The 22,500-nt window shown below is 45.1% G+C and overlaps 1 protein-coding gene across 1 annotated transcript in view; it reads left to right on the top strand.

Annotated features, from left to right (window-relative positions):
• Positions 1-22,500, top strand: part of LOC310813794 (latent-transforming growth factor beta-binding protein 2-like) — a gene marked incomplete at its 5' end in the record, with an annotated part of 90,017 nt that overhangs the window by 7,274 nt on the left and 60,243 nt on the right. The window contains one exon of the mRNA XM_083682913.1: positions 8,725-9,010. Within this exon, the coding sequence (XP_083539039.1) occupies positions 8,725-9,010 (286 nt within the window). The remainder of the gene's footprint in view (positions 1-8,724; positions 9,011-22,500) is intronic.

The raw sequence follows: 22,500 nt of genomic DNA, 5'->3' as shown, positions 1-22,500 counted from the left end.
ATGTTGCTGAAACTTTCTACACATATGTTTTCAAGCCTCACTTTCCACCTCTTGCCATGTGTGGCAGTGGCAAGATCTTGGATTATACTCCCATATAGATACTGATGAACCAGAATAGTCTCATAAAGGTGCTTTGAACCAGTTAGGATGTTTTCACTTAGTGTCTAACTGTACATTCAGCAAGTCAGTCAGTCATGAAATCAGCCAGAAACGGTAAGCAGTGGGAATGCAGCAGGGGAGGCCGGTGGAGGTAGAAATCGGAGGACGGGCTCATTCTAATGCGTGGAATGGAATGAGGAATGGTAGCAGATACCATTCCTCATTCCATTCCATTCCATGCATTAGAATGAGCCCGTCCTCCGATTTCTACCTCCACCAGCCTCCCCTGGAATGCAGTACACCTTGATGAACAATAATTGCCTTAAAAAAGGGGAGCTGAACATCGGATTACTGGAATTCCTTTGCTTTGTATCGTAAATAGCCACAGAAACCTGTTTCCAAAATAGCTTGCAGCCAAATTAAATCAACGGAGAATGTGGTCTGTGTCACCCAATTAAATAGAAGGACCTTTTAGTTAATACAGAATTGCAACAATATGATTACAGTACATTTGAGGCAGATTGATGGTAAAGTACTGTAATACAGATTACTTTACCATCAATCTACCATCAAATGTACCGTAATCATATTACTGGTGTGAGTGATGGTCAGCATTACCAGGATTAGATATGGTCAAGATTTATCGTTCAGCCATGTTTCTGCTTACACGTCTCATTCTGATATGTAATGGTGGTCCTTAATCTGATTCACCGTGACTTGGGGAACAGTATCCGGGACACCAAACACAGTTGATCTGAGCTAGCCTAAATGAGCTCTGAGATCTGCTGTTCGTGTTTGTTTTTGGTTCGGTAGCTTTAATTCCTCACCTATCAATGTTGACGTCCTAAGCTGCTCGACCAACATGTGTGTACACACCCGACTTGGCACGCCATGACCGCAAGATGGACGTCTAGCCGGCCGTGGAAAGAGGGCCAGCCCTTGGCAGCCGTACCACCGGGGTCGTTATGCATCAGTGTCACCGGGGTTGCGATGGCTTCTCCTTTTGACATGGTCTCTTTGTTAATTGGATTAATGACATGGTCTGCCGCACAGAAAGTGAATTTGGGACTAAATGTCTCTCACAGGAGGGAGAGTCCCCACAGTGCAGACCGGGTCTTTCCATCTTATTCCAGAACACTGAATTGAACTAGGTGAGCTAACCTTGGCTAGGTTATTTCTTCTGTAGTTGAATACGTACTGTACCCACAGTAGTAGTGACTGCAGAGTCACTGCCTGTCTTCCGCCGTAGATTGAAGACCCATTTCTTCAGGCTACATCTTAACTGTCCCTCCTAAAGACCTCTTCATCCCCACTATGTAAGTTTCTCTCCGGTAAATGGATTTAAAAAATAAATAAATAAATAAATAAAAAATCTTCCTTTCTTCTAGCATTGTGACTGCCAATAGCCCCTGGTAGATTACTTTTTCTTATGATGACTGATGGGTAGATGATTCACTTACTTAGTGAAATGTATTTGTTGTAAGTCGCTTGGGATAAAGGCGTCTGCTAAATGTCATAAATGTAAATGTAATAGAGAGAACGCTGGTGCGTGGGTGCGTATCACAACATTACACCAAGTGCAGTACAAGCTACTCTGAGAGCATGACCCTTTGATGGGCACGTCAATGCCTCGTGATTGAATCCCCATTGCTGTCTCAGAAGGTGCAGATGAAAGGTGCATCATTCATGAAGAGAAATAAAGTTGTTTTCAGCCTCTTAAGCAGCTGGTGATTGACAGAGTGAAATGCGGTAAAAAGGAGTTTCTTTTTGATTGCCTTCCAGCTTTCTTTGGCCTGCTGTGCTGCTCAGGGCCCCATCCAACCCTAAAATAACTCTTCATGCAGAAAGTCTGCGTCTGCCTCTCTCTCTCTCTCTCTTTCCCCCCCCCCCCATCTCTTGCTATTTCTCCCTTTCTTTTCCAAACAAAAATGTCCCGCATGTAGAATGTTTCTTTAATTCCATCATATCCTCACTGCTGTTGAAGTTAGATTAAAGCCTTCCAGTGTGGACACATTTGCAGACACCATTTGGAATCATGTATGTTTAGTTTAAGGCTCTGTTCTGCTGCCCAAGTTTTCAGAGTTACCTCATTCTACATAACATGACATTGTTCAGTGTATGAGTCGTTGGGTTGAAACCTGTTAAATGTGGAGAAATACAGAAATAAAACTTTGCAGATGACTCTGATATCATTTCTGAATATGATTTTGGAACCTGTCTACTTGTCTCATTAGACCAATTGGTTTCTCGAATGGAGCACTTTCTGTCCCTGTGTTATTGTAGTGAATTATTGAATACCCAGATGTATGATATCATCTGGGTATCACTGTGAACAACCTGATCCGACAACTTGTCATGTTACCCCCTATCTCATGCGTTCATCTTTGATCCTCTGTCATGTATTCATCTTTGATGTTCCCTGAACTGCTTTTCTCTGGTTTCTCCTCTGAACACACAATGTTGCGCCCCGGTGTTTCACCACACCAGCCCATGGAAAGCACATACCTGCTTGAAGCACTCATTGGGGACCTGGGGACCATTGGGGGAAGAAGTTGAGGTTAGGGAACAGGGAGGGTGCCGTGGATATAGGGATCATGACCATGACGCGTGTGAAAGGGAGTACAGTTTTAATACGCTCTCCTCTCAGATCGACATGTGTCCACCAGCTGGTATCAAGTATCAAGGACGTCCATACACGTGTGAGCATTTTGTAAAAAGGCTCCAAAACAGTACCTCAAGATAAAGAGCTTCACAATCATGTCATATAAAGAAATATATTTGAAAGAAATATTTCCATTTGCACCGCTGCAGTTCAAAAGACGTTCGTGTTTTATCGTGAAATCGTTCGACCACTGTGAATCCAAGCCTATAATGAAATCTGACACTATTCCATAGACTGCATGTCAGTTGGCCACTGGCTCATCCTTATGTCAACCATATCTGGTTGTCAGCCATGTCACCTGCACGAGCTCTCACTGGCAGAAAGGACTTTAACTGTCCGTTCAGTTGGTTGAAGATGCACTGCTAAATGCATTAGCTTTATGGAAGGGTTAGATATGGGAATTTATGAGCCAATATTTTATGGAAAATTGGCCCTTCTATCTATTTTCACCTATAGCATCACACATGTAATCTTCATAAAGGGAATAGGGCATCAGATGTTGAATTTATATGTATAGAATAGTATATTCCACCCGGAGATGATACAGTAGACTACTGATAAGAAGTCTGCCTAGAAAACTGCGTTTTATTTTACAAGACCTGAGGAAGGTCTTTAAAACGTTGCCCGCTCCGGTGACGTTGTTCAGACGGGGTTGAAGTAATTGCTATACAGACAGCCGTGTAGCCCTTCACTGCTTTACAGGCCCAGAGCGGATTAGCAGGGGTTACACAGTTCACAGTGCAGGGGCATAACTCTCCCTGGCAGTCTGGATGGCTTTATGGGCCATTAGACAGATCCTGTAATCAATACACACACCATCGGCCCGCAGACCATCATTACCTCGACGCTGGGATGGACTCTCTCAATTTGTTTGCCCAAACCAGAAGTTGCTGCCTTCTCCTCTCCAGCTGTTGCCTGTCTCGTAGGTGGCAATTGGGTCCTGTTTGGGCCTCCTCGGCCACATGTTTTTCTAATTGCTACCATGGACCCGGCAGAGAAAGAAAAGAGTTACTGCAGTGGCTCTGGGTAAAGATGTCTCCCTCTTAATGAGGAAGTGAAGGTCTGCTTTTCTGTTTACGCGGCGTTTTTTTTTTTTGCTACTGTTGACAGAGGTGTGTAAAGCATTCTTGAGCGGCGTTCGCCGTTTCTGTTTCCCTTTGTGTGACGCAACAGCAACACATGGCGTGATGTAAGTCGAGAGGGAGGCTGTCAAGGATCTCTCAACAGAGAGTCTGCAGAATACGTTGATTGGCGGTGTTGCATACTCCAACCCCTAACCAGTAAACACTAGCCACTAGCCACACGCCATTAGCAGGCCACAGCTTTGTCGGTGCAACATACACCCAGCGACACAGCATATCTCTCTCCCGCTCTACGGCCATATGGAAGCTGTTGTGACGTTATCCCATGGGGGGGGGGATGGAGTGTGTGGGTTTTGGTGAACACAACGTCTCACAAAGTCTGCTTTGCACATAGTGTGTGGGTGCACACATGTGCCCAGATACACCCACCACCCCCACCCCCCCACCACCCCCCCCCCCAGAATGCCTGGACACTCTGCTCATTAAAAGCTGAACGGGGGAGACTGGGGTGGGTGGGTGCGGTGGAAGCCCGGCATAGCGTGGCTAAAAGTAATGTACACAATGTCCTGGGTCAGCAGCAGGTTAACACAATCCCCCCACCAAGGTGAGCTGGGTGGGAGTGGAGGCTCAAACTACTGTATTTGATTGAAAAACCGCACTTGTGAATTGATATGAAAGGGACACCTCCATTTTGTGAAATATTATCCCTGCGGGATCAACCACAAAGGGAGAATGAAGGATCAAGTCAGTTGGGTGTCGAGCCCCGCCACTGGCACTGCTGGTTCTGATTAGGATAGACAGTAGGCTAGATGGTGGAAAGGCTGATTCATAACGTCTGTTTCTTGATGAAATGGAATGACTAGATACAGTAGCGACTGGTGCTGAAATTTTACACTTTTCTTACCAGTAAGTGGCCATCGAAAAAATGATAATTTAATGGTTTTTGGCATTTTCCATCTGACCGGTAGAAGCATGAGGTCAGTGTATGAGGTCAATGGAACCTGCACAACTATGTCATAATGATTATTACTTCCGGAAAAGGCACATTTTTTGCTTTTTCCACTTGAGCTGACTTGCACACATTTATGCCTATTTCCTCATGCATCCTTACCCTCCCACAACCCTGAACACTTGACCTGTATTTAATGGCTTCAGACAAGTCTGTGGTTGCACAGTACCTCAAGAAAAACTATTTCACCTCTGAAAGCCGGGCCTACGGCCTCAGAAAGAGTCTCTCTAAAGAAATCATTCAGTTGCAAAATACAGTGTTCTTTCCCACTGTATCTGTCCAACTTTATATTACTAAACATGTGGTTTAAGAACATCCACTTGGATCAGGTTGCACTTACAATGGAGAACACAATGTGGTAAAGTTGTTGCGTTGCACATAAGTGGTTCACAAGTTCCAGATTTTCATGTTTCAGTTGGTAATTACTATACCAACTGCATCAGCATTTCTCTTTAAACTAAATAATCTCACTAGCTAAGATAACTATAAGCATTTCCATTTGTGCCATAGTGTCCACCATGTCCCTTTCTGTGTTATATAGGTCTGTAAGAGGCCTTGGTAGTAAGGCCTTTTGTCAGATTCTCTTGTACAAAGAGGGTCTGAATCCTAATCTCTAAAACGGCTCCCTGCCCCTAAATCTCATAATGGCACATAATCTTCTCAGCCCGCAGAGAGAGGGCTTCCCGAGATCATCACGATTACACTCTAATTATTTATCTAATTTCGAAAAAGCACCAAATATCAAGTTAGCTGAGGCACTATTGTTGACCTGTGAATGAAAATGGAGACATTTTTTATACTGTATGTATGTTTGAGTTATGTCAAATATTCGGTTTCAAATTGCCCAACAGGCTGAATGAGAGGATTGTAAAGGTTTACTGTGAGGTGGAGAGAGGGGTCAAATCCGTAACGAATAGTAATGGGCTGGCGTCGACCACTCTGGAGGAAATGAGAGCCCCGTTGGATGGGGTCATCCCCAGTCCCACACTCACTGACAGACTTGGCCTTTACTTACCTGCTGGGGGATTTCAGAAGACTACTTACCATAATAAAGGCCATGGGTTATTTCAATCTCAATATGCATACCCAATTTTAGAATTTTCATCACTTATTCAATTGAGAACTCAGACGGTGCAAATATGCCGCACTTTTTATAGAATGAGTTTTATGGAAAGGAAGACTGACAGTGTAGCCACAAAGTTAATGCTGTTTGGAAGGCATCGGTGTTTTAGTGGACTACATCTGTCATGGATCTGTTCAGGACTGTTATCCTGACATTAGAGGTTCCGCATCTCCTCTTCCTGTCCTCAAATAACTTGAAGTTGAGATGGTTTTATGGGACAAAGGGCAGGACTCCACAGTCAAAGTCTCACAGAAAAAGTCTCAAGATACCGTAGATGAGAAAATGAGGATGAACTGAGCTCACCATGTAGTCGATGCGCTTTATGTATTTATGTACTTGAATGTGCCGGAACGTTCCATTGAATGATCAGGTTGAAAAATGTCCTCTTTACTTCAGTTTTCAGATGACTGGTTCTGGACTTTACCTCCTTGGACTGGGCATTCAGTCTCAATCATAATTAAAGGACAAAATGGCCATGCCAGGAATGTTTCCCATTTTTATTATTTTTTCAAATGAATTCTTATTTTATTATCATTCTTCAACACAATAATTAAACCCACATATTTGTGAAATGGATGGAATGTGAGGCAATTAGTTTTAATGATGTGCAAGACAAATCTGCACGACAGCAATTACTGTGACAAAGTGTTCAGCAGCCCAGAGGCGGTCCGGGCCCAGCCCAGGGAGAAGGCAGGCGGGCAGGCAGTGACACTGTAGACGCCAGACCTGCCAGTGTGGAACTCACGTCAGTCAAGAGGTTCGGAGTCACTGACCAGACCGGACCGGTCTATTGTCTGCACATGCACTGTGTGTCTGTTGTGCCACATTAACGACTGCTGTTGACTGACAGAGAAGAATTAGGGTCAAACATTTGAACACGGACCAAGATGGATGATGGATCTCATTACAATCATAAGCTTTGTTGATTAGGCTGTTTCCTGGAAGATAAATGAATATATTTTAATTTCAATTCAAAGATGTTTTTTTGGGGGGGGGGTGTGGGGTTTCACACACTTTCGAGAACTCTCCTTCATAACGCCAGTGGGACTGTTTTGATCATCCAACTCGTCCCCAAATCCGGGTAATCTTTGAGGTAAAGCAGACTCCGGACTAGGCTATGGCACCAAGCCAGCCAGAAGTCTACTTAGTGGATGATATATTCAACTCCTTGCCAAATAGAGCCCAAGCAATTCTTATTTTATCCCATGGTGGAAAACTGTGATCACATACCAAGTTATATGAGTCCACAAGCACATTTCCCTTACTGTGTACACTTCATCAGAAAGGCCTGTATTTTCCTCAAAGCAGTTAAAACTAAATGCTCCAGCAAATTTGTTGGGGTTTAAATAGAATATAGTTCACCATAAACCACAGTAATATGGCCTTGGTCTATTATTAATTCCCAACTTGTTCTCCTTTGTCATCATGATGCATGATTTGATTCTTTGTACTGGATTCTCCCTCAATTAACATTTCTCCGGTTCTTAGAAAGCCGTGGTGCTGAATTGAAAACCATGTGGTCCTCGTTGACTGCTATTTTTCATGGGAATTGCTATGCCTATAGTTAGCATACGATTAGATACTCCCATGCCGTAAGAGAGACACCTCAGAGGTCCACTCCACTCTTACACGAGACAAAGTGGACAGACACTCCATGCTCGAACCACATCACAATAACAGGAAGGGCCACAGCAGGTATAGCAGGCCAGCCAGTGGGGACTCTAGACTACCAGCTCTCCACCTCTCCTGCCAAAAGCAGTGGAAGCCTTCCTGCCCGCGCGATCTGTCAGTGTCCACGGCATCTGTGTCAATAGCATTCCTCCCCTGTTGACAGAGCACTGCTGTTTGTTTTAGCCACCAGAGAGTAGTCACCTGATTTACTGTTTGAGGACAATGTCATAAATTCTGGAGTGCCATCCAGTACATACATTTGTGTCACAAGATGGAGAGGTTGTTTGCTTTCAATGGCATGCTCTACAGGTCTCTGAATACTCTGAAGCTGCCAGAGTGAGTTGGGAAGGGAGGGGGGGAGGGGGGGGGCAGAGCCGATTCTTTGCCATGACCAAGAAATTACCTCAACACTCACTGTGTTTGCAGACAATTGATAAATATTGTTTGGACAATCAATCTTTTTGGCGCTGTAAAACATGTCCCTTCAGATGTGGGTTTTTTTTTCTTTTTTTTTTTTTTTTTCAAATATGAAGGAATATCTCAAGCCATTCCGTACATGTGAAATGTGAGACATTTACAGTCTGACTCTGGTATCCAATTTCCACTTTTTATAGTCTTCTTTTATTATCCTTTTAGCTGTTTGTCTGTATAACTGTAACGGCACGCATTGGATTCTGAATCAGTGATGAAAGGTATTTCTAGGAGGTATTTCCAACGCCAGCAGCACTAAGCACAGCCAAGGAGCTGAAGTAGGTCTTACCTTAGCGAGAAATTGGATAAGGGTTAAATGTAAGTGATCGCATACACTTAGACTAAACTGTGGCTGTTATGGGCTCAGGTGAAATTGAACATGACAGCCCCTCCAGGCTTTGTACCATGAGGAAACTCCAACAAAACCAAGGGTGGAGACATACTGTATAGGACTAATCGCCCCTTAATTGAATCACTTTAAACTGAACCCTAGTGCTGAGATCATGTAGGCCATGTCTGGAGGTGCTCCTTCATGTTACAGGGCACATGTTCTAACATGACCCTGCTAATAATCTCCCTCGTCTCCCTCCTTGTGTTCCCCCTGCAGCCGACTGCCAGCCCGCCTGCCAGAACCGGGGCTCCTGCAGCAGACCCAACACCTGTGTGTGCCGCTCGGGCTACCAGGGGCCCCGATGCGAGGAGGCGGCCCCAGAGCAGGTGTACATCCGCTCAGGGACCGGGGGGCCCCTGAGGCGTATCCAGCCCGGCACCAACCCCTTCCAGAAGGACCAGCCACGGAGGAGACCCACGGAGAGGCAGGCCATAGACAACCCCGACAGCCCCAGGGCCCAGACTCCCAGACCAGGAACCACCAGACTGCCCCTCCATGTTGTGTAAGTTCACCACTAGGCCTTTCTTATCCCTGATACCGCTTTCGGATAACAATGTATTTCAACACAAATGCAAGGAGAGAAATGTTAAATGTCATCTCACTGATTCAAGTCTTGCACATACATGATGCTTGACACTGTAAACACACTTTCGACATACTGGGGAGAGGAGATAATTATACACTGAAAAAATAACATTGGACCATTTTTCAGCATTTGATGAGAATCATACATCCTGGATCTTTACACTAGATAATGGGGTGAATGGGTTGAAGATCCTTGGTTTCGATACCAAACCTACATCTGTCACAGCCTTTGAACTGTAATGAATACTGATGCCCTGGTGCTACATCACAGACAACTGATATTTTAATATGATCACCGGGTTCAGAGTAGGATTTAAACCCCCGTGCCATTTCTTTTGATCTATGATGGCAGTCTGACATGCTGGCATGGCAACTCCCTCGAGTTCTGAAATGTTTTTGGCCCGATGTCATGGCACAGTGATATACATCTTCATTTGAACGTGGAATTCGCTTTGCAGTGAAACTTGGACTCCCAACACAGATTCTGATGTTTATTCTGATAATGCTGCACTTTAAGTCCATATGAAAAGTGATTTATATGCCTCTAAGCTCCTCATTTCTCTGCAGTAAGACGTAATTATTTTTTCACAACTAATCAAAGTCAGTCATGTTCTGAATGTCTTTTCCAGTTTCGGCTGGGAGTATGTGTTAGTGTTGGAAAAGGCAGAGTATCCACCATCATTCGTAACACAGAACAGCCTGACACATACTATACTCTCGACAGCGTTTACATGCTGTAAAAAGAAACGAATGCAATCATATTTTACTGACATATACAGTACCAGTCAAAAGTTTGGACACAAACTTGCCAAGAGTGTGCAAAGCTGTCATCAAAGCAAAAGGTGGCTACTTTGAAGAATCTAAAATATAAAACATATTCTGGTTTGTTTAACACTTTTTTCTTTACTACATAATTCCATATGTGTTCCTTCATAGTTTTGATGTCTTCAATATGAATCTACAATGTAGAAAATAATAAAAAATAAAGAAAAACCATTGAAGAAGGTGAGAAGGTGTGTCCAAATTTTTGACTGGTACTGTAAGTAAATGTTACGTGCAACATGTGCAGTATGCCATGCACACAACAGTAGGTCATTATCCCTGTATGCATTGCAGTGTTGCATGTGTTTGATCCATAGAGTCTATGTTATGTTAAATGCTTGATGGAGCTCAGGAGAACAAGGGATAGACAAACTGCCCATGTCTTCTTTTCACTATTGGAAAGAGCTGTTCCCCACTCACTCCCCAGGGGGTTTAGACCCAATGCCTGAAATACCATGAAGCTAAACATGTAAAATTAAGGAAAACAACATTTGATTTGCCAAATAGGAGAAGACGCGGTAACTCTTCCCATTTGCAATGAAAACGAGACCTGATTTCAATGAATAATGTATTTTCTTTGGTTCTGTGTAACACTATAAACTTTCAATTTGTTCTATGACTCATTGGACTCCACTAACAATGACTACCGATGCACATAGCGTGACAACCGGTCAGACAAGGCCTCCTCACAGAGCATTCAGCTACTCTCCAAAGACTCTTAATCAGACCAGCGAATGGCATAAGCCTCTTGGCTTTGACAACACTCTATTTTTGTCGCAATCACATTGGAAATGATACTCAAGAACATTTCTGCTCATAATAATATTTTTTTCTCCTCCGCCTGTTTGCCTAAGCACGTTGTTAAGCTTGAAACTCACTGCCAATTCTTTTTCTTATTAAGGTTTTGTTATGGTTTGAACCGTATTTCTGACTGAGAATGTTGAAAGGTGGTACTTGTTTGTTTCTGGGAGTGTGAGGGGGGATTTTTGTTATGTACAGTATGGGGGTGGGTTTATCCTGTCAAATTGTTCCCCACCTTGGATGTGAGCCCAATGGTTTTCTAATCCCCGGGCAGTTGTATTTAGTGCCATAATTTGTTTGAGCACTGAGGTCACCATTAGTTTTCAGCCAATGTATCATCTGGGTAATATCCTTCTACAGTACGAAACCTCTGAAATGTTTTTGGTTACAGTTGACATTTATGGTTTGGTACGTATTAATTTGCAAGTGCCTTTTGAGTAGTTCTGTCACACTGTATTTCTGGTGCTGTTACAGTGTTCTGGCAAAACCACCGCCTGAAGTACTTTCCTGAAATGCAAGCAAATGTTTTGGCAGATGTTTCATTAAACTGTTTTTCTCTTACATTGTTTTGCAGTCACGATAAATAATTTAGTTTGTAATCAATAAAAGGCCCTGTGTCAAAAGTGCACAGTTGTTATGCATATGTTGTGTTTGATATTGACTCGGTGGACATTTTTGCGCCCTGAGTCACAGGCCTGGGACAAATAGAAAGCAGTGCTGCAAATGTGACATTACAAGAGGCAGACAGTGTTACTGAGTCACACATAGCCTGGTGATGAGCAGTTTGATCTCTCTGCTCTCTTATGGAGATGACTAACACGTTTCAGCAGGTGCCTTTAATCTGAAGATGAGCCATTTCCTTCAGGCCATAGCCCGCCCAAACCTCTCAAGTTATTAATGGGAATCCGGCTAGGCAAACCAAGACCGCTCAGACAGTGTGCAGACATTTTGAAAAGTGATCCACATGAACCCACGTGAACCCCCGCCTCGCATGAGAGATTCACGCTCACACGTCTGTATTTCCAGGCTAACCTGCTGCGATGTGCTGCTTTTCAGGGTGCTCTTTGTACAAATATAGAAGAGTCCAGGCCATCTACTGTACGTTCTCCATATGATGGGTTCTGAGGTGGACCAGTGTTACCTCTGGAACAGTGCTGGCCAGAGGTCCTTGTCTCAGATATCAGGCTGTGGCTGCACAGCGGCCAGAAGCACAGGAGCAATGTGAGGTCATCGAAAGAGCGGCGTCCGGTGCCAAGCCCAAATTAACGAGTGGGGAGAGGAGAGTCGCCTCAGCCCAGATTAGAACGTCCTGCTGGTTTTACCCCCTCTCCTCTGGCCCCGGAGGAAAGGCCACTGCAAACAACAGACCCAGACCCCTGCCTCTCCTCCCCTGCCTCCCTAACCCCAGGGCCTGGCCCAGTGGCCCGGGACTGTCCCCTCCTCCTGCTCTGCTCTCCCTCAGAGGGAAGGTGTGAGGTATGTCTCTGTCTGGGAAACAGATTTGGGCCGTTACGGCAGTAGCACCTTGTTACTGACTCTCCCTTCTATTGCCTGTTGGGTGGCGCCAAGAAAACAGGGGGCATTCTGTGAAGGCTCCAGGAGAGAGTCGGGGCTCGAGGTGGGCCAAGTTGGCCAGGAGTGACAGGGGCATGAGGGGTCGCCTGGCTGGCTGGCTGGCTGGCTGGCTGGCTGGCTGGCTGGCCAAAGCAGAGCTGAGCGGTCTAGGAGTCCAGACGGCCTGCTGTCCAGACCTGCCAGTTGGCCTTCTGCAGTAATGAAATCACCCTGTGTGCACTGTGTCAGCAGCAGATGGGGAAAGCGTACTGTCTACTGTAGTTTGTGAAGTGGTTTGTCAACACTTGGGAATATGGGGACGGTCTGTAAGACATTCCAGTAAAACAGGTGTAGACTTTTGCTGCGCTTAACTCAATTTACAGTAGGCCTGTGTAGAGTATTCTGAGGCCAGACACAGGCTTTTTAGATTATTTATCAAACAGGAAAGAAAGATTTTGTGGTTTGTTCATCATGTTTGAAAACCACAAAATAAAATGTTTTTTTAATCTTTTTTACCACAACCATGTCCATTGCAAATCCAATCAAGGTGTGTCTCAGCTCTTGTGTGACTGTTGCTATGGTTACCAGCAGTACGAAAGTCTTCTTTAACAGAGGCCTTGCCAGCAGTTGTCACTGACAGGTAGTCATGTCAATTAGTACTGTGGTTGAGATTGTGACAGAAACGTATTGCGCCGCGAGTCATAATTGGTTGGTAGCTTGAACTACCAACTCTTAGGATTGAACTCTTGAGGCCTGAGTCATTCTGCCACACGTAATCCATTGTAACACAATATGAGAAGACCATTATATCCATTTGATTGTTCCATCAGACATTGCTCGGCATTTGAGTTTTGACTCACACTCACAGGGCAGACTTTCTCAGAAGAGTAAGAAAAGTACCTCAACCAAAACAGAACGTGGGAGTTACGATATGTTAATTTGCACTGTGAAGGACTGACTCCTTCTGAGTGATCCAGAAGGATCAGATGTTATTGAGAAGATGTTCTTACGCGGTCACCACAGAGCCCCAACGAGCGCCTCCGGTTCTTTAGTAGAGGGGGATGTTATTCTAGTGGATGAACCTGCAGAGTAAATAATCCCGGCGAATGAATCCAGCACATTGATGAGTGACAGTCCGGTCCTAAACCTGTCGGAATGGACAAAACATATGAGAACCCTCCTGTTAGCCAGGTCCTAGTGCCTGAGAACTGTCATTCTGTGTGTCGCCCCCCCTCCCCTCCACCCGTCCTCTCCCACCCTCCACCTATAGTGAACTCCGTGGACCTCCCAGGGTCTGGCCATCTAACGGCAAACAAGAGAATGCCATGTGTCCGGGCCACACTCATAAAACTTGGGGATGAATGCATCCTTATGCAGCTGCCAAATAAATAATCCATTCTCCCCTCAGTCCCCCGTCACCCTCGCAGTGGGACCCCACTCCTCACCATAACACAGGCTTTCCTGTGGGGGCTTCACTCAGCTTAAGTAGTGAAACGTCCCTCCCTGCCAAGCAGCATGAGATCCTGGTGGTCATAGCCACTCTGTCAGCCCTGGCTTTATGAGGGTCAGGGCCGCGTGTGAACGCCCCAAACCCAGCTGGATGGGTGATAAGACATGGAGGACACATTCACAGCCTCTCCTCTGGGTCCTCTGCTGTCTCTCCTCTCTCTCTCCTACTCTCTCTCTCTCTCTCTCTCTCTCTCTCTCTCTCTCCTACTCTCTCTCTCTCTCCTACTCTCTCTCTCTCTCTCTCTCTCCTCTCTCTTTCCTCTCTCTCTCTCTCTCTCTCTCTCTCTCTCTCCTCTGACATCAGCCCTCAACAGGAAACAGGCCAGAGCCAGAGCAGGATGTGTGAACAGCATGCGCCATCATCTCTCCAAAGATCACAGGTTACATAATGACACGTGGAAAGAGTAGTAACCTGGATCCCAGGATGGTGCACAGCAACATCTCTCATCTTTCAGCCCTAGCCACGTTGAGTGGTTGAACTGGGCTAGTGTACGGGGTCACTATACTGTAGTAAAGGTTTAAACATGGTTTTGTCGTTGGATATGTAACCTAGGCACTACATTAGAACTAGGCCTTTAGTCCCGTTAGTCACAGCTACTGCATGCACATGGATGTGTTGTTGATCTGGTGTTTGTAAGGAAACAGAAACAGGCATTGCTTTCACAGGTTTGATGCAAATATTTAGGCCACGAATACAGTACAAGAGAAGGACATTTGCTGGAGTAAATGCTGAACTGTTGCACTTCCGGGAACTCACTTATTCAGTCATACCGTATCCACTTATATATCAAGAAGAAGCTGAGCGTAAGCCACAGTAATGTGCACAAAATGACCCTTAAGTGAATGATAGTAATGCATCACTTTCACAGCAGTGACTGTTTTACTCATACTGACCCCCACCTTTTTGCTTGGTGACTAATAGGCCCAGTGGTTGTGGGGCTTGTTGACTCAAGGCTTTACACCACCCACACCACACCACCGCCTCTCAGAGGAAACCGTGGTCAGCAAAGGAGTTCTCAATGTTAATCATGGAACAGTCACTGATTTTACTAACCCCAGACAGACCACACCAAAATCACTGGTGTACTGCAAGCTACTGCCAACATACTGTAGGTGTTCTTGGAAACCAGAAATTATCTACGTGTTTTTTTTTTACTGTATTTTATTTTTTATTAGTAGTTGTTATTGCAGAATTAATAGCATAGACGTAGAAATAGCTGCAGCAGGTTTGGTGGTAGTTCTGGTAATAGTAGCACAGTGTTTGTGGTAGATTGGAAAGCAATCTACCAAAAAAAAGCAAGGGAAGTAATCTGCCCCCCGCACAAAGTTTCTCATTACTCTGCTTATAGGGGGAAAATCTAAATCCCATAGTAGGTTTGGGCCTCCCTTAGTAGCTTAAGATCTCTAAATATTCTTGACACTTTCAACTCAAAGCCGATGTACAGCATGCTATATAGGCTAAGCGGTTTTAGGCATAGACTTTCTGCCTGGGAAAGTTATCCTACCTGCAGTCTGCTTTTCTAATCAGAGAGAGAAAGAGTCAACCCCTTTGTCTCCCAGTCCTGTAGCCTGAAGAGGATGCTTGGAGCTGGGGGAATAGAGGGTCATGGGGGGGGGGGTTGAAGTGTTAATTCACATATGTTATTCCTGTTGTCCTTTTCCCATTACTAGGCCTATTTGATGTCTTCTTTCTCCCGTCTAATCTATGCAGGGACATGTATGAAAATATATGACTGAGCCATGATTCGTTTTGCTTGTGTGGGGTTAGGATGTGTGAATGAACTTGACAGTGGACTGGGCAAGCTCAGTGTTGGGGGGGGGGGGGGGGGGGGACAGGGACGGGCTGTTTGCCGTCTGTGCTGATGCTACAAACTTGACCTTTGCCCCGACCCCGGTCCCTAGCGAGCACTTTCACTTGTGATGTGAATGGGCGAGGGCTTTCCGGAGCACCAGCGACATCCTCTGCTGCGGTTTAGGAGAGAGGAGGCATTGTGTTTCTCTGCTAACTCGGGATTATTGAACGTCAACATGACAGAGAGTGCAGACTCAGCTCTGTAGGCTATATCCTTGTCCTCGGATGAACCCTTGTGGGGCTTGGGGAGGGGTGGCGATCGGTACTCAATCCAACTGCCATTTCAAATTTCAAAGCTACTCCTTTCGGCACGCTTGTTTGTGTGCGTTTCCGGTACTTATTCTGTGGCATAGTTGCTTTGATGTTTTTCAGAGTTTACCTTTTTACCATGAAATCGAAGGGAAGTAAGGATATTGGAAGGAAATTAGAATTTGTTTCTGTCTAACTGGTTAAGCTGAGCTAAAACCCTGTATTACTTAATACTGTGCAACTACATGGTTGTTATGTACACTACCTATGGAACTGTCTCTCAAAACAACCGATTTTGCACTTAAAGAAACACAATTTTGCACAGGTCAGGGATTGCAGTTGTTTCCCCTGTTGCAAAGACAGGGTCAGCAAAGTCCCATGAGCGCTTGGCTTCTTGTCAGGCCAGAGGGAACAAAGAGCTTTAGAAAGCGCAGCTAACAGGGCAGATATGGCTCTCTTTCTCCCTCAGCCAAACTCTCCCCACCTCTTCTCAGACACACTCTTCCTGCCACAGTGCCGGCGGGCTGCAGGTCCCCGGCCAAATCCTCCACTTCAACCAGGCCTGCGTGGATGCAGCTGTCAGGGAGAGGACAACAACAACAATTCTAGGAAAGTGCCCTTCACACACTGCACTTCTTCAGCATCCATTCCAGCCCCCGAGCTCAGTGCAGGCCAAGCAGCATCGGTCAGGCCGAGTTCCCGTGATGGGGCTTGGTGTTGAAAACATGAATTACCAGTATGGCTGTGCATGGGACCACTTAATCCAGTCAGAGGTCAGAGCGTATGGTCCCCGCGGGCTGAGGCAGTGGAGCTGAACTTCCAGTTCCAAACATCCAACAATGTCAGACTGGTCCTTGGTGAGCAGTAGCTAACTTATGGTGGCTGCAGCTCAATAGGTGATTACATACATGTACTGACATGTATGGGTCCCCCAATGAAAATCGAGAATGTATCGCCAGTTCTCGTTTCCAGATGTTTAAAAACAGCTTTTGTAGGCCTTTTTTTTTTTTTTTTTTTTTTTACTTTTAAGCTGTTTGTTTTCTTTCGATATAAAAACAATGTTTCTTATCATGTCAAAATGTTCTCAGTCCGCCTGCTTATTTGCACACCTGTTTGGCTTAAGTATGAAAATTTACGGTGGTCTGAGACATTCAGCTGCACTTTTATGTTATTAAGACTTGGCATCACAGAGCTCCTCTTCCTGCTTAGCTGTCTGGCTGTAATTTGGTAAATTAATGATCAGAGAGACTACAATATTCTGGAAAGGTTTGACTGGCCTCTCAGTTTCACATGTCTCCAAGCCTGTTGGTTCCCTTCCCCGAACCACACTAACCACAGATCTTTTGTTCCGTCCACAACCATTGCGTCCTGGCCTGCTCCTCATAGCCATTCTCTGCTCTCCAAGAACCGAGGTGGAAATTGATGGGCTGGCAAGAGTGTCACATAATATTGCCCCCCAGGGGGGTAAAGACAACAGTTTATTTCACAGCTTTTGGCCGGAGAAGTAGTCGACAGGAATATAGTGACTCTCTTTGCACATAGAGCATCTGTGGACCTCATTGGAGTTGGGTTTCAACAAAAGGCTGTTCTGATGCAAATCATGAAGAAAAACACAAGGGTTTTTGAAAAAAATTTGAAAAATGGTTTCATTTTTTGGTGGTTAGCACCTAAATCAAAACCATGAAAGTATCTTGTGGAGAGGGAACTATGCTCCTTCTCCTTTGCCAGGCACAGTTTGTCCTCTGATCTAAGCCATGTCCCCTGGGGCACATAAAGGCTGAGAAAGAAGTCTCCATGGAGCGGGCTCAATACAGCTCAATGATTTAAATCTAACCCTGCTCTAATTCACTGTGCCCAGGCCATGGCTGCTACTACCAGGCTTCCTGGAAGGCTAGACAGAGAGAACATGATTTAATCCAGCCTCCACGGCTAGTGCGATTCGCTCTGTGACGCACCCAGATTTTCACGAGGGGAAAATAATCTGCCAGGAGCTGCAATTAGCCAAGCCATAATGACTAGAGATGCTATCAAAGCACAATAGGCCAATCTGGGGCTTAATTGTTCACTGATGTTTGGCGCAGTGCAACCGTCTAATGGAGAAGACCCAGACCTCTCCCGTTGTAGAGGAAATCTGCATGTCCACCACTGTAACCAGGTGCTTTCCTTCCTATTAGATCAAATGGGCTCAGTTGCTAGAGCATGGCGCTAACAACTCTTAGGTTGTGGGTTCGATTCCCGCAAAGCGTCAGCTTTGCTTTTTTTGAAAAGCGTCAGCTAAGTGGCATATGTTATTAGATAGATCCAGTGTATGACGTGGCTGGCTACTTGCATTTTCTCGACAATATGCTCCCTACAGTATGTATAATGTGTTACATGATTTTTCTACCTGTTATAACTACTTTGAAGAGACAGGGTTTCGTCAAAAATGTGTGGAAAACTTAAACATGTGTTGTATGTTTTATTACTTGAAATGTAGCCGTCCTGAGTTTGAAAAATGGAGTGGATTACAGAGGGGAGAGGAAGGTATTTGCTCTGATGTGCAGCCATGTTGGATGTTCAACTCTGTGTACATGCTTCCAAAACAAGGGTCAGTGGTATAGTACTGATCTGCATAGCGATGTGTCATTTATTTCAACAGTTTGTTGGTGCTTTTAATGTGGTGCCGATCTGCAGCCAGGAGAAGGAGAAACTCCAATAAAACTGTTAGCTTCCTCAACTGGTCTATTGCTGCTCCCATAAAAAAAAAAAGCAGGTTTTTGGATAATGTTGTAATGAGAGCTCACTAGAGAATGTTTCCCCACGTTCCCCCGTGTCCCCCCGTGTCCTAGCTCCTGATTGACTCCACATGGATCTGGTAAAATATGACTACATGGTAAATGGATAATGAGGACATTGTCTCTTCTCCATCCCCTGAAGACAGAATGAGGCAGATGTCAAATTGCTAAGGCCTGTCTCTGAAGGAACACTGATAAGGTTTTATGACATTTTTTGGTGAAGATGTAATGTTTGATTGGTTAACATGCAGAGCTGTGGTTGTGGTTGAGTACCAACAGCCCAACGCCAGTTCGGAGACCGGGCCTGGGTGTTTTTCTCCAAGCCTTCACGCCACAGCCCAACAGATCTGTAGGCTCTGGGTTACATGACTGACCACAGAGATTCAACATCCCCACAGCCTGCAATTTAAGGTCAGCCTTTGATGTGACACAGACTCCTGGGTTATTTTAGGGTTTCCAATGAACACCAGCGTTACCACCACGCCATTGGTTGCCCATGTTGCCATGAGGAATAAGCAACAATAATAAATTAAAAAGCCAACGGTGTGACGGGTATTATATTTATTGTAGTGTGTTCAGTGTCAAGCTTATTGAAAGGAGCACAGAGAGACCTCAATGCCTCTGCTGCATGCGGGCTTTGCATACAAAACCAGCGGAAAAGGATTTAGATTTAATTGATTTTCTTCATTTTCATGAAGAACATGTACAGTAGACTCAAGGTGGAATTCAGTTAAACCTGCATAGTGGGGAAAATTATTTGATATTTGAATTCTTGTCCTTATCAAATCACTTGTAATGTGAAAGCTTCTCTCATATGAAATCCAATTTTGAAGAATTTATTTTTGGCAGTTGGATTCTAGTTGGCGATAGCATCTTTCTTGAATGACAATCTGGAATGATTCCTCTTTGTTCTAGTTTCATGGTTGTTCAGTTTCTGGAACGTCTTTGCGATTCATTACACAACTGGGCTTTAAACATGTAAACATTGACTGGAGTCGAGCGTGTATCCGTTTGCTAATGTACTTGAATAACACCTCCTGGGCCTTGTTTCAAGGTCTACACTCTACTGACAATGTCTCCAAGCTTCACAGTCTGTTTGAATGCTCTATTGACTTCACCTAGAGCTCCATCTGCTGAAAAGCCTTCTTCACTTGAGAGCCTTTCTGTAGACAGGCCCTGTGATGCCCATCTAGTGGTTGGCTGTTTTAATGCCATCAACTCTTTTCATCCATATTGCAAACTGCAATGCAAACTCTGCTGCCCAGATGTTTACTGTAAGAATCATATCCCATGTTTTCTGTGTCCAAATCCTTCTCACTTTATTGGTGCTTTGGAATTTGCGTAGATGCATGTCAAACCAATTACGTCAATTTGTTTGGCTGTGTCCAAAGACATGTCTTTTGGCCCACAGAATGTAGTGTACATGTAAAAGCTTTCCCCATTCCCTGTACTGTATGAATGCATTCGTCTCTACTTGTCTGTGTTTGCAATGACCGAACAGTACAATGTTCTCACTGTTCAAGCTGTAATCTGTACAATTCAATCACGATTAGCCCGTTTGGCCAGGATTCTCTTGTTCTTCCAAATTAGTCTGCTGATCTACATATTAAATCTTCCGCTCTGAAATGAAATGTGTTCGTTTATATTTTCTCCTAATGAGATGAATGTGTGCAAATGTGGATTTCCACTCGACATCATTTACTTTCCCATTTGCCAGCGAGCCTTCAAATGACTGCTAATTACGAGTGTTATGCAATAGGGACATTTTGAAAGGATCGCTTTTGAAGAGGGAGGTAAAATGGAGCCATTAAGCATATTTTTTTGGGTGTAAATAAAGAGGCAGACGAGAGGGTTATATTCGCCGTGATAGAGTGAGCTGTTCTTCTGGTGATTAGCGGTACTACAGTAGTGTGGACGGGGCCGGGGGCATGCCACTCTTTCTCTGGAGTTCATACTCGGTGCGATGCTAAATATAAGGGCAGCACAAAGAGCACTTTGACGGCGGGAGGCTGTGGGGCTGTGGGGCTCTGTGTCTACGTGGTGGTGGTTGTGGGAGAGGGACACTCATGCCAGACACTTCTGCCTGCCGTCAGAACCTCCTTGTTTAGACAGTCCATGCGAAGCCAAATGCCTTTTTCCTACATCCAGGCGACGTCTTCATATCAGTCTATTCCTGCGTCGCTGCCACAGCACAGGCCCAAGCCAGAGTATTAGATGTGGGTTCTGAGTTTGGTATTTTCAAACAGATCAAGATGAAAAACGAGCATTGCCAAGGTAAAGCAGTCATGTAGAACTCAGCTCTCAAAAGTGCTGAGAGAGCCGGAGAAAACTGTTTTATATAATCCTCTACTTCTTTCCAGGCCACCTGGCACCCCAAACACTTCAAAACTATTGGCTCTGATTGAAATGCATTAGTCTTAACTGATTGTTATGATTTATATGTAGCATTGAGATTTGGAGTGATAATGCAATATGTCAGCTGTGTGTGAGAGGATAACAGACTTTAGTTTAAGTGGATTATGCTACCCTGCTCCGTGCTACACTATACTCTACTGTAGGCACACCATGTATATGTTCCAGTCTCATAAAGTGCAGTATGGCCGTGATGCGTCAGTAGGGAGTTGGTCTCAGATCTAAACAGTCCCAGAGGAACTGGGTCAGGGTGGAGGAGGGGGGTGGAGGGGGGTGGAGGGGGGGGGGGGGGGCTGCTGCCTGGGACCTTCAGATGAATGCAGGCTCTGGGGCCTAGTGCTAGCAGGCTGCTGTTTCTGATGGGCGCTAGGCTAGCTAACAGAAACAACACACTCAGACCTGACCTGGCCTGATGGGAAGTGTTCTGTTTTGAGAGCCCCCCAGTATCTGGCTGTTCCTGGCAGCACAACAAAGCTGCCTCTCAGAATGTCACAACGGAAACCTTACTTTACCCCCCTCTTCAAAGCCTACATGCCATTTTGCTTGGCAGGGTTATGCCATTGAATGCTATTAACAGCACGTTTTACGGGATTTCGCGTCAGCACACCGGCATGAGATCTGAGGTGTTTTTTTTGTTGATTTTTGCCCCCTTTTGACTGTCCTCCAGTTCCTGGTTGTGTCCACTGTTTTCAGAAGGCTGGACTGCCGGCATGTGGTGATCATGCCCGTAATTGCCCTCTGATTCCTCTCATCTGGGTCAAAAGGCACAGCGGGAGCAGCCAATCAGAGCCGCCAATCACGTTGCCTGTCGTCTTTTTCGAGTAGCGTGTGCGCATGCCGGCGCGCGGAGACGGGACCATCTGACGGTGTAGCCTGTAAGAACCCCTTGCCAAATGATACAGAGCAATGATAATCATTTTTTCCATACTGTACACACTAGGCAGTTGCTGATTTGCGATTTCCCAAGGGTGACAGAAACAATTGTAATTGTCTTCCACACTTGAGAAGTGTGTGTAACGTACGCAGTCACTGCCAAACTTCCATGTCTCACTCGTTCAGAACGGTCCTCTGCTATCGGTGGTAATCCCAGGGCTTTGATCAGATGTCTCACTCGTTCAGAACGGTCCTCTGCTATCAGTGGTAATCCCAGGGCTTTGATCAGATGTCTGGCTCGTTTGTTTAAGGTCCTCTGAGACGCGCCACAGTCGGGATCTCTCTTTGCAATACGTTTCTGATGTAGTAAAGTAGAGACAGGCCTTGCTGGAGCTGAGTCAACACAGTGTGATTCAAGGTCAAGATCATCTACACACTCCTTGGCAACCATCATCTACATACTCCTTGGCAACCACCACAAGCTAGCGGTTATATATTGGACAGTGGAGGGCAAGAACAAACACACACCTGTACACTGATAGGGTGAACGCCAGTGTAGAA

Source organism: Argentina silus, assembly GCF_951799395.1.
Source record: "Argentina silus genome assembly, chromosome: 13".
Lineage (NCBI taxonomy): Eukaryota > Metazoa > Chordata > Actinopteri > Argentiniformes > Argentinidae > Argentina > Argentina silus.
Note: the sequence above shows the minus strand (reverse complement) of the source record. Positions and strands in the feature narration are given on the sequence as shown.